Genomic DNA, 15,850 nt, shown 5'->3' with positions numbered 1-15,850 from the left:
GACCCTTGGGTCCCCAATGTACAACCCATTTCTATACTGACAGTCCCATTTCCATAGTGACCCCTCCTGCATCAAAGGGGTCAGGGTGCCCCGGGATCCCGTCACACAACCCATTTCCTGAGCAACGGTTCTGGCCTTACAGGCTGCATGACCCCTTAAGCCCCTTCGGACTACCCGTTTCCACAGCAATTGGTTTGGCCTTGCATTATGCATTTCCAGAGCAACGGTCCTGGACTTGGGGGTCATGCTGGGTGACCCCTAGGACGCCATCACAGAACCGGTTTTCTGAGTGATGGGTATGTTGAGTTTTCTATTCCTCTCACTGTGCGGATCATATGTCTGTGTTATGTATTCCAAGCACTGATTGTTGGAATCACGGGAGCGGATGTTTACTGTACTCTGTTTCCATTTGTTGTTCAGCTCTTCTTCGGACTTCTCTCTGGCGAGAGGAGACATGTTTTCTTTTGTTCTTCCTTACGCTTAATAAAGTAGCCTTTTAGTGCACAACCTCTGCCTAGCTCAGTCTGCGTTTAACTCTGCTGGACTCTGAATATGTGCACAGTGTCTCCAGAACGCGGATCATAATAAATCATCAGGGAAGGCTGTCAGAACTCCCTAGAGCTGCACACTCATTACTGATGGGGGAGACGGGCTGGAAACATTCCTGTCGTATGCCTGAGGGGGTCGTCCTTACCCCCGGCCAACCTGACAGGTTACAGCTTCACAGGTCAGTCTGGGTGACCCCTGTGGCCGCCCATCGCACAACCCATTTCTGATGAGGCCCCGGGGTCACCCAGCCCGACCCCTGCGAGGCTGGAACCGTCACTATGGAAATGGGGTTTGATGGGGCCACATGGTTGACCCAGCCTGAACTCTCCGAGGCAGATAAGACACCAAGAACTTCTGGAGGTGCTGAAAAGCAGAGTGTGATGGCCTGGGAGTCAGACTCTGATGCTGAACCTGAGGGATCCCAGCCTGCACAGGATTCCCCGCCTCCAGAACCAGCTGAGCCGGGGCCAGGGCTTGAAGGATCCCCACCTGTGCTGGATCCCCAGGTGCAGGCATCAGCAGAGTCTGCTCTGGCTCCTGATGGGAGGGAGGACCCATTGCCTGCAGGTGCTCCACTCCCAGCCTCTTCAGAGGAAGCAGAGGCATCCCCTGGGTCCAGTAACCCACCAGCCTCTCCTGAGCTACAGAGGCTCAGGGCAGAGAGGCGAAGGGAGTTAAGTGTCTGCAGGAGGAGTGCTCGCCTCCAGGCCCGGAGGAGAGGCGAGTCTCCGGAGGATCGGGACCGCCCTAAGCATAGGGCCAGATAAAAGCCAGCCAGACCCAGCCCAAGTTGCGTGAGCAACTTTGTTGCAAGCGTGTGCTCAACCTGCAACCTCGTGCCTTGGACTTTGACCTGCTCCCTGCTTTGCTCCCCGCCGGACTGACCTCCTTTGGATCCCTTGACCCCAGACTGGACTTGGACTTTGCTACACGGACACTCCCCTGGGGCCAGCACAGTTTGCTCACGCCACACCCGCACTCCCCCTTCGCTGGGGTGCGTTCGGGAGGAACCAGTAGCCATGGCTGACCAGGCGGCTGCGCTGGCGGCATTGGCCCAGGAGAATCAGACCTTGTCCCACACTGTGCAGCAGCTAAGCAATGCGGTTACGGCGCTGCAGCAGCGTTTGGATGCCTTACCAGCTCCTGGGGCCGCCGCCCCAGCTCCTGGCAAGTACCCAGTGGCCTTGCCAGAGAAATTTGATGGGTCCCCAGCCAGCTTTCCCATGTTTCTCGCCCAGGCCAAGCTGTATATTCAGGGGCGAGCTCGGGATTTCCCTGACGACCGCACCAAGGTGCACTTCCTGATCAGCTTGCTGAAGGACCAGGCGGCCAAGTGGGCGCTGCCGCTGCTCCGGCAAGACTCCCCTTTGCTGACAGACTATACGGGGTTTTGCAATCATCTGGAGACCACGTTTGCCAACCCTCAGAAGGGGAGTCAAGCCAATCGGGCAATTCGGCGGTTGAAACAGGGCAAGTCCACAGTGGCCACCTACGCCACAGAATTTCGGCTGCTGGCGCAGGACTTGACCTGGAATGACTCCGCACTTCGGGACCAGTATCTCGAGGGACTATCAGACGAGATACTGGATCAGCTGGCCACGTTGGATCGCCCTGCCACACTGGATGCCCTCATCCAACGGAGTCTGCAGATAGACGATCGGTTGGAGGATCGTCGCCAGGCCCGGGGCCGCCGGCACTCCGGGCCCCCGGCGCCGGTGCTTCCCAGCAGTTCCGTGGCCAGAGTTGAGTCATCGGAGGAGCCGATGCAGCTCGGGGCAGTGCGGCCACGCCTCTCTCCCTCGGAAAAGACTCGGCGTCGGGAGGGGAACCTGTGTCTCTACTGCGGTGGGAGTGGACACTACGCCCGAACCTGCCCTGAGAAACGCCAGCCGCAGGGAAACCGCCAACCCCGGTAGCTGATGGCCCAGGCTACCCGGGGTCCCAAGCATCGCATGATGGGCCCTCACCAGTGGAATTGCAACACCTCATGATACCAGTGCGTCTATACCCCCCCGGTGGGCCCTGGATTCTCACCCACGCTCTGGTGGATTCGTGGGCAACCCGCTCCTATATGGACTCTGCCTTTGCCACTCAGCATCAGGTCCCGCTTCAGAACAAGCCGGAACCGGTACAGGTGGAGGCAATTGATGGACGGCTCCTGCGCTCGGGCGCTGTTACTCGGGAGACCCAGCCCTTGGTCCTGTGCTGCCAGCAGCACCGGGAGGTGCGAACCCTGGACATTGCTACCATGCCCCGGTTTCCCCTGGTGCTTGGGATGGACTGGCTGGAGTCGCACAATGTTCAGATCGTCTGGGTCAATCGGACTGTACGCTTCCCAGACCCGGGTTCCCATGCTCAGTCCGAGTTCGCAGCAGCTGCCCCCATGGGGCAGGCTGTGTCAACGCTCCCCACCGTGTACCAGGACTATCTAGACGTGTTCGAGGAACAGGGAGCAGACCAGCTGCCGCCTCATCGGTCCTTCGACTGCGGCATAGACCTACAGCCTGGGGCGCCCCTGCCGGTGAGCCGCCTATACTCCCTTTCGGAACCAGAGCGTGAAGCCTTGCAGGACTTCCTTCGCAAGAACCTGGAACGCGGGTTCATTAGGCCCTCTACCTCACCCACTGCCGCTCCTGTACTCTTCGTTAAGAAGAAGTGTGGGGAGCTTCGCCTTTGCCATGACTATCGGGCCCTGAATAAGATCACCATCCCAGACCGGTACCCCTTGCCCCTTATTGCAGAGTTGCTGGAGCGGGTGCAGGGGGCACAGATGTTCACCAAACTGGACCTCCGAGGGGCCTACAATTTGATTCGGATCCGTGCCGGGGACGAGTGGAAGACGGCATTCGGGACCCGGTATGGGCAGTTTGAATACCTGGTTATGCCGTTCGGATTATGCAACGCGCCCGCCGTGTTTCAACGGTACATCAACCACGTGTTCCAGGACTTGCTAGACAAATACGTGGTGGTGTACCTAGATGATATTCTGATTTATTCCCGTGACCCAACTCGTCACGAGAGTCATGTCCGGTCCGTGTTGCAGCGCTTGCGGGAGCACCGCCTGTACGCCAAGCTCAGCAAGTGCGAGTTCCACCAGCGGTCAGTAGACTTCCTTGGACACCGACTCTCCCCTGACGGGGTGCAGATGGACCCTGGAAAGGTGGCTGCGGTTCGAGAGTGGGCAGCGCCCCGGAACCGCAAGGACTTACAGCGGTTCCTAGGGTTCGCCAACTATTACCGAACCTTCATTGCAGATTATGCTCATCGCACCACCCCGTTAACCCGACTGCTGCGCCCCAAGACGCCCTTCTCCTGGGATGAGGAAGCTGAAGTGGCATTTCAGGGGTTGAAAGCCTGTTTCCAGAGGGCGCCGATTTTACAGCATCCTGATCCCTCTCGTCCCTTTGTGGTGGAGACTGATGCCTCCAGCACGGCTCTCGGTGCCATCCTGTCTCAGCAACACGGACCCGATGCGCCGCTGTTACCCTGCGCTTACTACTCCCGGCAGCTCCTTCCGGCGGAGCGTAACTATACCGTGTGGGAGCGGGAACTACTGGCCATTAAGGTGGCCTTTGAGGTCTGGCGCCATCATCTGGAGGGAGCACGACACCCTGTGGAAGTGAGGACAGACCACCGGAATCTGGAGTACCTCCAGACCACCCGCAAGTTGAACCAAAGGCAGATCCGGTGGGCGCTGTTTTTCTCCCGGTTCCAGTTCCGGATCCGCTACATCCCTAGCTCCCAAAACCGGAAGGCGGATGCCCTGTCCCGGAAACCCGAGGACATCGCAGACACGGTACAGCAGGCAGTACCGACGACGATCTTACCACCAGCTGCATTCCTGGCCACTCAGGAGGCCAAGCCGCTGCAGGTTCGGGTGCAGGAACAGCAACGGGTGGACGCTTGGGCTCAGGAACGGCTCCAGGAACTGTCTGACGGGTCATGCCCTCGATATCCGGGGCTGGCCCTGCGCCAGGGCCTACTGCTGCACCAGGGACGTCTATACATCCCGCCAGGACCATTGCGGGCTGAGGTTCTCCGAATGTCTCACGATGCCCCAGCAGCAGGGCACTTTGGGCGGTACCGGACCACCCATCTGGTAAGCCGGGAGTTCTGGTGGCCCCGCCTGAAGGCTGATGTGGCACGCTACGTTGCTGGTTGCGATGTCTGTCGGCGGGCCAAGGGCCCTACCGGCCGACCCCCCGGCCTGCTCCAGCCATTGCCAGTCCCACCGCGTCCCTGGCACACGGTCTCGCTGGACTTTGTGGTGGACTTGCCCCCATCTCGTCACTGTACCTGCCTCCTAGTTTTCACGGACCATTTCACTAAGATGGTGCACTGTGCCCCCTGCCCGTCCATACCCACAGCTAAGGAGACGGCTCAACTGTACCTTCAGCACATCTTCCGCCTGCATGGCCTGCCCGAGCGTGTGGTTTCTGACCGCGGCGTCCAGTTCACATCCCGCTTCTGGCGAGCCCTGCACCAGACCCTTGGGACGGAGGTCTGCCTATCTTCGGCCCACCACCCGCAGACCGATGGCCAGACGGAACGGGCAAACGCGGTGCTGGAGCAGTACCTCCGGTGTTACTGCAGCTTCCAGCAGGATGACTGGGTCGATCACTTGCCATTGGCGGAGTTCGCCTACAACAATGCAGTGAACGCCTCCACCCAGCAGACCCCGTTCCAGGCCTCCTACGGCTACCATCCACGTTTGTTCCCGGACGTGCTGCCAGCTTCCGCGGTCCCCGCAGTGACGGACTGGCTTCAGGAGCTTCAGTCCCAGCAACAATTATTGATGGAGCAACTGCGCCAGGCCAAGGACGCATACAAGGCCCAGGCTGACCGACATCGTCAGGAGGGGCCAGAACTCCATGTTGGTGATCGGGTGTGGCTCTCTACCCGTCACCTGCATCCTTCTCGGCCCTCACGAAAGCTGGATGCACGATTTGCCGGCCCATTCACGATCACTGCGCAGGTGTCGCCGGTGGCGTTTCGCCTCCAGTTACCTCCATCGCTCAAGGTTCACCCAGTGTTCCACCGGTCCCTACTTAGCCCAGTCGCCCCACCCGACGAGTTCCACCCAGATGATCCACGACCGCAGCCAGTTTTGGTGGAGGGGGAGCCTGAGTACGAGGTGGAGCGCATTCTCGACTCACGATACCGCAGGGGGAAGCTCCAATACCTCATCGACTGGAAGGGGTATGGGCCTGAGGATCGTTCATGGGAACCAGCGGAAAACGTCCACGCACCAGCCTGCCTCCGTGATTTCCATGCAGCTTACCCCAGCAAGCCTGGTCCGGCCCCTCGGTTGAGGGGGAGGCCTGGGAGGGGGGATGGTGTGATGGCCTGGGAGTCAGACTCTGATGCTGAACCTGAGGGATCCCAGCCTGCACAGGATTCCCCGCCTCCAGAACCAGCTGAGCCGGGGCCAGGGCTTGAAGGATCCCCACCTGTGCTGGATCCCCAGGTGCAGGCATCAGCAGAGTCTGCTCTGGCTCCTGATGGGAGGGAGGACCCATTGCCTGCAGGTGCTCCACTCCCAGCCTCTTCAGAGGAAGCAGAGGCATCCCCTGGGTCCAGTAACCCACCAGCCTCTCCTGAGCTACAGAGGCTCAGGGCAGAGAGGCGAAGGGAGTTAAGTGTCTGCAGGAGGAGTGCTCGCCTCCAGGCCCGGAGGAGAGGCGAGTCTCCGGAGGATCGGGACCGCCCTAAGCATAGGGCCAGATAAAAGCCAGCCAGACCCAGCCCAAGTTGCGTGAGCAACTTTGTTGCAAGCGTGTGCTCAACCTGCAACCTCGTGCCTTGGACTTTGACCTGCTCCCTGCTTTGCTCCCCGCCGGACTGACCTCCTTTGGATCCCTTGACCCCGGACTGGACTTGGACTTTGCTACACGGACACTCCCCTGGGGCCAGCACACAGAGGCCAAATATCTAGATGGTAGCCGGATGTTCAACTAAAACTATACATCTGCACAATCCCTGAAATTGAAGCAGTACTATGATAACTCCCTGCCATATTCCCACCAGACATTGCACCATCACCCAATAAATTGGCTTGAAGGCATTTTTTTAAATTCCCCAAACCCATACATAATAGTCTTGATATCCAGGATCTCCAGTGTCCACCCAGAAGCAAAGCCTCAGGTAAGCAAGTTTGTTTCATTTGCTTTTGTCTGGAGGTGATTCCATCTATCCACAGATAGCTCCTGAAGATGCTTGGATTGCTCTGAGAATGTGTGCTTTTATTTTGGTAAATGGTGTATATATTTTCGAACAGCTACAGCAAAAACAACCAAGTGCTTGTGGAACCTTATGGTCTATCACACTGATAATGGCATAAGCATTAAGTAATGGAGTTACTGTGTATACATGAGTCTGGTAAAAAAAAAAAAACAAGTTCAGGAGGAAATGAAATGCAAATAATGTTGTTTGTGATAATTATGTTAAATAAGAACAGCCACTTTTAGATCAATAGCAAAGTGTCTTGGGAGGGGAGTCTGTGATGTTCTGTCACTGGTTTCTGAATATTGGGTGTTTGGTTTCTGATGTTAAATTTCTGTCCCTTTTTACATAGAGAGTGATCTGTTTTTCTTATGTTAAATTGCAGAAAGACATCACTGATAGATGTTATGCATGCTACAGAATACAGTTTAGGATTTGATATTGTCTGAATAATACTAATTTTTGGATTTTTTTCCATACAGCCATTAGGTGCTGGAAAGTATATATTTGATATTGGATGTGAACAACATGGTGAATACATCCACGAGGTAAACACTACAAATGGTAACAACTGGAGAACCCATTCATTATATGTCTTAGAAGTAATGAGCGTCTGAACAATAGTCTGGTTGAGAAATAGGACCTTTGCTGTATATCTAAGTGCAAGAGTAACTACTTGCTTAATTCATATAGACTTGCATTCAACAGATGAGAAGGATAGATTCTCTATTCTTTCAGCCAGTTGCTGTTAGCAATCCCGGGGGTGCTTCCAAATGGCTGTTTGTTGAGAATTCATCCAGATTTGTTCACATCTATTTTCTTACCATACTTTCTGCAGTAAGATAAACAGCCACTAGATGGTGATAGCATATATCAGCTGCACAAATCAGGATGCACAAACAAATCAGAATAAATGCCCATGGATTCCACACAGTACCTGCTTGCTAGCCTCCCAACTCCTTTTGCTATGTTCACATAAACACTGGCATTAGCATAAGAAATATCTAATGATACAGTTAGTAAGACTTTGGCACCTGCACTTTCCTGCATGACTGGACTTTTGTTCAGTGAGTGTTGTGAATGTTCAGCCTCCAGGATGAGGACCAGCTTCTTGATATAAGCGTATTCCTGTTATGGACACCTGACATACGAGTGACTCTCATAAGCTTGCTGTTTAGCTTTCAAGGAATAGAGTATTACTCTTTTGAAAAAAAAAAGTGATTAAATACTGCCTTTAAAATCTGTAACTCAAATCTGAACATTAATATATTTTATTAAGTAGTGAACTGTGAATTAGTAGTATTCAAACCTGCAAAAGTTGTTGAATTCAAGATCTGATATTAATGTTCTTGTCCCTTATTTCTATCCTGCAAAATAGGCAATGGCCTTCTGTACAGGGCTATGGGGAGGAATCGGCCTTTGGCAAAGCATATTACAAACTATGGCTCCAGTTTTCCGAAACTGAAACATTCATTTTAAAAATGTTTTCTACCCTTTTGTAAATCTTGTGCTGCAAGCCTCACTTATTCAATGAATGCGCATTTCATTCTTTTCAACAAATTTGTGTTTTGTTTCTTCTTCTTCTGCAAATGGAAGCTTTTGACTTTGTATAGTGGAATTCATAGTTCACTTTGATTCCTTTTCCACAACTTGCTTAGCTCATGCAAACCAAAAGCAAGAGAAGAGGCAGCAAAGAGCTGCCTTCTGTGCAGAACTATGAGACGCAACCAATCATTGAAGCCTTTATCTTCAAGCAGCCTAGTACAACAGAGGTGCCCTCTGGCTTTGAAATGGAGTGTTACTGCATGGTTTGCTTGCATGTGACATATGTTAGAGAAGCATTTGAGGGTACTGGGGGGCAGAAATTAATCCTTTAGAGCATTAGTTGATATTATATACCTCTAATTTGCATTTTTTTAAATACTACTTATTCTTGCAATCTCTTGCAGACTTTTATTATTAATGGCACTATTATGTTTGCATACTATGCAATATTGGGGAAAATAATTATTTGTGCCCTAGAGTTTCCAGATAGCAACCTGGATATATTGTTAGGTTATAGTGAATAGGATGGTGGCAAGGAAGACTGATTGGGTGGGCTCACTGCTGGGATGGGCAATAGCATGCATACCTAAATATTACTGGTCCTTTGGGAAGAATGTTTGAGAGGCTGTGCAATAAAGAGACGTTAAAGGGATTCTATCTGCACTTCTCATATATAGCACTTACAAATGTACTACTATGTCTTATTATTAATATTCATTTTATTTCTATACCTCCTTATAGTTTTAAGAAAAAATACCAAAGCTGTTTACAACCTACATCAAAACATCAAATAAAACATTAATGAAGAAAGTCAAATATAAAATATACATTCACAGCAACATAATTAACATGACTAAAATACTATCTTAAAGATTTCAAACATTGCAAAGGAGGTAAATACTGAATGCACATTTAACACAGTAAAGTCAGCAAACAAAAAATTTCCAAAAGAAAGCATTACTAAATGAAATCAAATATAAAATGCACATCTAAAACAGTATAATAAGAGAATAAAACATTATCATAAGCATAGAACATTGCTGCTGCTGCTCTTAGGCTCAATGATTAAGAGACAGCTAAGATAGTCTTACAAATCGTACAAATAAAGATGTTGATAAATCTTAAGGGCTGCTTTGGATATAATGGCTAGTCTTAGCTTCCTTCTATATGCACCTGCATAAGCCTCAAACTTCTGCTCCCTGCCCCAAGGATGTGCTCAAAAGCTGTCACTTCAAAACTAATCACAATTTGCCATTACATCCGACAGCAGAGGATGGTGTGGCAGAGCTGCCCTGCAAGCACCAGAGTTGCAGCAAATTACCTGGCTGGTGGAGGGGGTGGTGGCAAGGTTGGGGCTATGTGGACACACCAATGGAAGTGCTGGATTGGCTCCACCAGTGTGTCCATGCAGCCCTGCCACACCCCAGCACTGTCCAGGTAAGCTGCAATGTTACACCGATGTTGTAAGGACAACTCTTCTCCACTGCACCAGCTTCTGCTGACATCCAAACTTGGTTTTGTTAGAAAAGGATCTAAACCATAGTTTCAGGTGTATTTGGGAACAATAGCACTCAGTCTTTACCTCGATAAGACAAGTTTGCACCATCATACATAGGAAAATAGCTAACATGTAACAAGTAAACCGATGCTGGTCAACCCAGCCAGATGGGCGGGGTATAAATACAGTTGTACTTTGGATCCCGAAAGCCTTGCGACTCGAACGTTTTGGCTCCTGAACGCCGCAAACCCAGAAGTGAGTGTTCTGGTTTGCGAATGTTCTTTGGAAGCCGAACATCCAGGGTGGCTTCTGCTTGAGTGCAGGAAGCTCCTGCAGCCAATCGGAAGCCGCACCTTGGTTGTTGAATGTTTTTGGAAGTTGAATGGACTTCCGGAACAGATTCCATTCAAGAACCAAGGTATGACTGTAATAAAATTATTATTAGTACTAGTAGTATTGTGGGCATCAGCCAAGTGTCTCTGGGGAGTGTATCCTGCAACCAGGGTGCCTGTGCCACAAAGCTCTGATTTCTAGTCATTGCAGCAAGATGGCAGAAATTAGAGAAGGGCCTCTCAGAACAGCTGTTTAAAAGCTGGCATGTGTTGTAGAGAATGTCTATAACAGAGGCTGGATCAGGATTCCTTCTGGATCACTTTGATGGGGCATTGGAGCAACTGAAGCTGTTAACAAAGACTGTGGTGTTGATGTGGGCCTGTGTATTGTTGCAGATTGAAGGAAGTGTGTGTGTGTGTGTGTGTGTGTGTGTGTTTATAATGAAACAGAAATTATGAGTTACAGGACTGGTCATTTCCTTTTTCATTCAATACTGTATCCTGGATATTCACCTGATCTTCAGGAAAAAGCAGAGGAAGAGGAGGAAGAAGAAGTTATGGCTCCATCTATTCCAAAATGGAAAGCATCAAAAATTACTGCCCTAACACTTTGGGCACCTGAAGAACCACCTCCCCCTCCTCCAGCAGTAGAGGTTGCAATAGTTGAAGAAACAACACCTCCAGGTTTGTATTTTGCTGCAGGATCAACGCTTTATTCATTGAAGTGGTCCATCTTCTACATTCATTTCAATGGGTCTCACATTTTGCAACATTAGCACAGTGAGATGTAATGTTTTATGATACTACACTATGCAGAAGTTTCTAAATAAAATTAGGTCCAGGAGCATGGAGGATATATCCCACCACTCAGTTTGGAATGTGTTGTGTGATAATATCTGTGCATGGAGAAATTCAGAGATTGTTGACCCACATAGGTGATTATTGGAACTTTCTTAGATATAGGGGAAGTCATTGCAATCTCTTGTGTGGCTTGGCAACAGAGGTTTACAACACATGCAGACAGATTGAGGGTATATTCAAATACGGGGGGGGGGGATCCATAATAAAGCCCTGTTAACTCTATAGCCAAGGCAGAAAAATGTTTTCAATCAAGGGCCATATTCTCCTATGGCTATATAGGTGGACCCAAAGCAAAGTGGGGTTCCCCACATGCTCTCTTTCGTGCACACACATGCCCACACACATCTGTTAACATACATTCATGCATATATACAAAATTCATATATGTCACACACATATTCATGCATATTCACATTCACTTGCTGGTAAATAATTTTTTTAAAAAAGCCTCCCATTGTGACAATAACTGGCTTTCTCAAGCTTTATTGGCATGCCGGAAGCAGGTATTTGAGGAAGGGGGACGGTTGCCACATGAGGAGAGGGTTCCTTGCTGTGACTCCCCCACCCCCTTAAAATCTCCCTCCCTCTCCCCCACCATGCGACTATGGCACTTGGGGGGGGGAACTATCCCATGGGTAACAAAGAAGGTTGGTTACATTCCAAAGGCCTGGGTGAACAGAAAGAGTTTTTATCTTGTCCCTAAATGAGGCTGATGTGGAAGACAACCAAAATTAATTTAGGAAAGCTTTATATGGAAAGGAAGCTGATGATGACCATCTTAGGACCAGAATGTTGCCTCAATAACTTGTCACCTAAATGAAGCTAATAAGCAAGGCAGCAATGCTTTTGTTCTAACATTTTATTTTTTCTTTCTATTTTCCACGTCAGTTGATGACAGTGCAACTGAAGCTGCTTCTGAAAGTACTGAGCAACCTGCAGAGGCAACAGAGCTTACTGAAGAGACATCTCCTCCTAAAGAGGCTGAGGAAGAAGATGAGGCAGCTAAAGAAGAGCAAGGTGAGGGCTAGTGAAGGGGTCAGCAAACTTTTTCAGCAGGGGGCCGGTTGGTCCACTGTCCCACAGACCTTGGGGGGGGGTGGCTGGACTATATTTTGGAGGGGGGGAGAACGAATTTCTATGCCCCACAAATAACCCAGAGATGCATTTTAAATAAAAGGACACATTCTACTCATGTAAAAACACGCTGATTCCCAGACCGTCTGCAGGTCGCATTTAGAAGGCGATTGGGCCGGCTTCGGCTCCCGGGCCTTAGTTTACCTACCCATGGGATAGACAGAAGGTGCAGTGAGTGATTAAGCTGCTCCCTTGCTTAGACAGGATATTGGCATCCTATTTTTTCTGGTACCTAGAGGTGTACTGTCTTTGTACATAGAGATTCCATTTTGTTATCATGGGTGATAAAGTTGAGAAAATAATGTTCTTTGTGGAGACAGACACATGGATCACAACATAAGACATAGTTACATCTAATCCAGCAAGGCAGGTTTACCTGCTTGCAAAGTCCATACAACCTAGTCCACAGTGCCCTACTGAAATACAGTGTTGCAATAAAATAAAATAAAATAAAAATGCTATAAAGCCCAGCTGGCTCCCTCTGTCCAAGGCTGCAGGGAGGTGGTAGAGGGAGGCTCCCACCCTTTTCTGTCCCATTGGCATCAACGGGAGGAAAAATCACTACATCAGCTCCTGTTCAACCACAAAGCTGCACTTAGGATGGGGCATAAGACGCCTTGGCCAGCTTTATGATTCTGGTCTGGTGGTTTTTTAATTCTGTGTTTCTATAGTGTGAATTACAAGCCTGATATTTCAGAAATAAATAATCACCCCTGTTGTACTTCTTTCCCTCCATTTCTTTTTTCTTTTTGCCACAGCTGCAGTCATAGCAGAAGAAAAAGAGGAGGAACTTGAGGTCCAGGACTAAAGGAAAGAAGCGGCAAACGTTGCATACAAAGAAGTGAAGCTCAATCCAGTCAAGGTTAAGTTCTGTTAGTTTTAATTGAGGTATACTCACATGTTCAACTCTCCCATTGAAACCAGTGGGACTTAAAAGTAGTTGATTTTGATGGGATTGTGCCCATACTCCTTTGGCTGTGCACTTATTATCTGAACTGCTTCTTTCATATTTCAGGGGGCAGCAATAGTCTCACTGCTGTCTGTGACGAGAAGCAAAAGTCTGCCCTTTCTTCACCACTCACTTCTGCTCCTCATCTTCTATCCTGTCTCCCTGCCATCAAATAGGTGGTGCAGAAATGTTCTTTTCAAATTGAAATATAAGTTTGGTTGTTCTTGAATCTATGGTTTCTGGGATGTGGGTTGTTGTTTTTTTTAATTAAATGCAGAATATAACTGAACCAAGTTAGTCTGTGGGCATTTTGCTTTTGCTTTTCTGTAATGGAAAAGAAAACCTGCATTGACTAGATTGTACTTTTGACTTAAAACTGTTCTCTTCCACATTTGATCCTTTGTTAGCAACACTCAGATACCTCCTTCTCCCTGGTGCATTTCTTCCCCCTGTGGAGGAAATAAGAAGCTTTAAGGCTGCAGTGAGGAAGAAGTGCAGGTGGCTAGATTGGAGGGACCAAGGGAGAAGAAGACACCTCATCTGGTTCCTCCTCACTTGAATGCCAACCACTAAATCAATACAGCTTGGATTCCCCCCATTTCCTCCACTGAAAACACATACAGTTTTCTTGCCCTGTTAGCTGTAATAGGGTACTCAGAAATAAATGAAGACTGACTCATGTACTACATTTTTATCAGGAAAAAATATTAACAAAAAATACACTTGGTAAACACAAATATATGTTTTTAAAACATGTTTGATACAAAATATGCAACACGGAGCTGCCAATAGATTTCTGCTGATTGGCTGCAATGAGCTAGGTATATTCCAAATGAGGTTTTCAAACAGTTATGTCAAGTGCCTTCATTTTTGTTTTGGTCCACTAGATGTCATCCTAGATTTGCTATACAAGTGCTCTCAAATTACAGATTTAAGAACAAATATTCAAACCTCTGTCAGCACCTGGTGTCATCATTCCAAAGTCAACAAAGTTACCTACAAGCTTTTGTGGTGCCTCAGGACTATAGATCAGACTGCTTGTCCTCAGCATTTTAATCTACTTTCATGCAATGGCTCATGGCTCCAAATCCTGATTTCATTCAGGCCAAGTGTGGCAGCCACTTCTGGCAGCTGAGTTTGGATGTAATGAAAGGGCAGGCAATTGTTAGTTATTTAATTCATTATTGTATCTTTATACTCCCAGGGAGAGACACTTGTGGGATTTTCTGCCTTGGGTGTGTGCCATTTTCTGTTCTATCTCTGGCAGCCAAATGCCTTGGGCCAGCCCTGAGGCCATAGTCTGCTTCTCAGAAATGATGTATAAAGAACATGTGAGATACTTGCTTGTAGGGTCTTCCAGAAGAACATGGTTATAAAACCCCAAAAAGATGAATGCTTTGTTGAGAGAAAGTGCAGGGCCCTTACAGAGGAGGTACTGTGTAGCTATTTTGGCAGTTCTCTCTGACCTGACCAGGGTTGAAATACTAACCAGCAGCAGAGCAGAAACCTCTTTACTGATATTCTAAGGCACTTCCACAGTCACTATTTTGTGAGTGGGATTCAAGAGCATATCAGCAAAATCAGGTTATGCAACAAAAATAAACGTGGAATTCTTGAGCAGCAAACCTGCTTTATAAATTGGACTTTTTGCAGAAAGGAAATTAATAGGGAAATGGACTGAAAAGTGTGGGATTGTTTGATGCAGCATTGTATAACCTTCCTACAAACAAATCGGAATGAATGCCCAGTAAACAGGTCATCTGGGAACAGCCCTAGGCAGGTTTAAAAAAAGAAAGAAAGAAATGGAGATAGACAGCTTTTCCCCAGTGGGTGACATGAGAAAGGTGGCGATGAAGACTAAAACGGGGAACCTCCCATCAGCCCCAGCCAGCTTGGCCAATGGTTTGGGATGATGGGCATTGTAGTGTAGCAACATTTGAAGGCTTACAGGTTTCCCACCCTAGTCTGAGAACTTGAGAGGCGTAGTTGCCCATAATGTGTACACCCATTCCACTATTGCCTTCAGTAAATTGGTTTTGGAGGGGTTTTTAGTGTTTTGAAAACCTGCACAAGCTTATTTTACCATTGGCAAGTACTGCATACTACCAGTTGGGGGAGAATGGAGGTTGCAGATCAGCACTCGGCAGGATCCTTAGTCCAAGTGGACGGGGAATAGCCACCCTCCAAAGGATCAGGTTATCCCCTGAAAGGGATCCAGGGAGAGGTGCTTCTGTCTAGATACCCAAGACAGGGGGCTGATGGGCCAAAGCACCCCCCAAAATGGTGACCTTGGGGGGTTGCCTTGATTTAATACACATCATAGGGCAATCCTTAAGCTTGGTTGTTGTTGTTGTTTAGTCGTGTCCGACTCTTCGTGACCCCATGGACCAGAGCACGCCAGGCACTCCTGTCTTCCACTGCCTCCCTTGGTTTACCCAGCCAAATAATGAACTGGGCTAGTTGATTCAGGATACATACCCAGTGCTTATGCCAAAACATGCAGACATCTGTAATCAATAAAGTTGTGGCATATTTAAATCCTTGTTGGTTGTTTTGTGGTTATTGCAACTTTACTATCCCTTGACCCCACTGCCCATGACTCCATTGTGTCTGGACGCGCAACAGTGGGTAAAAGAAATAGGTGTGTGGATCAAGGGCACTTAAGTCTTTTAAAAGCAAACGATCATATGCCAGACCCAATCCACACTATACTCCAAAGTGACTGTTAGCCAGGAGCTGTCTCGAATGCCTCCCATCTGC

General features: G+C 48.9%; 1 protein-coding gene across 1 annotated transcript in view; it reads left to right on the top strand.

The window, feature by feature from the left end:
* RSPH1 (radial spoke head component 1) overlaps positions 1-13,267 on the top strand; it is a 46,697-nt gene extending 33,430 nt beyond the window's left edge. The window contains exons 6-9 of the mRNA XM_033147079.1: positions 7,254-7,319; positions 10,671-10,830; positions 11,896-12,024; positions 12,900-13,267. Coding sequence (XP_033002970.1) covers positions 7,254-7,319; positions 10,671-10,830; positions 11,896-12,024; positions 12,900-12,949 — 405 coding nt within the window. The 3' untranslated portion in view covers positions 12,950-13,267. The remainder of the gene's footprint in view (positions 1-7,253; positions 7,320-10,670; positions 10,831-11,895; positions 12,025-12,899) is intronic.
* Positions 13,268-15,850: the final 2,583 nt, after the last annotated feature.

The sequence above is a fragment of the Lacerta agilis genome, chromosome 4 (assembly GCF_009819535.1).
Source record: "Lacerta agilis isolate rLacAgi1 chromosome 4, rLacAgi1.pri, whole genome shotgun sequence".
Taxonomy (NCBI): Eukaryota; Metazoa; Chordata; class Lepidosauria; order Squamata; family Lacertidae; genus Lacerta; species Lacerta agilis.
Note: the sequence above shows the minus strand (reverse complement) of the source record. Positions and strands in the feature narration are given on the sequence as shown.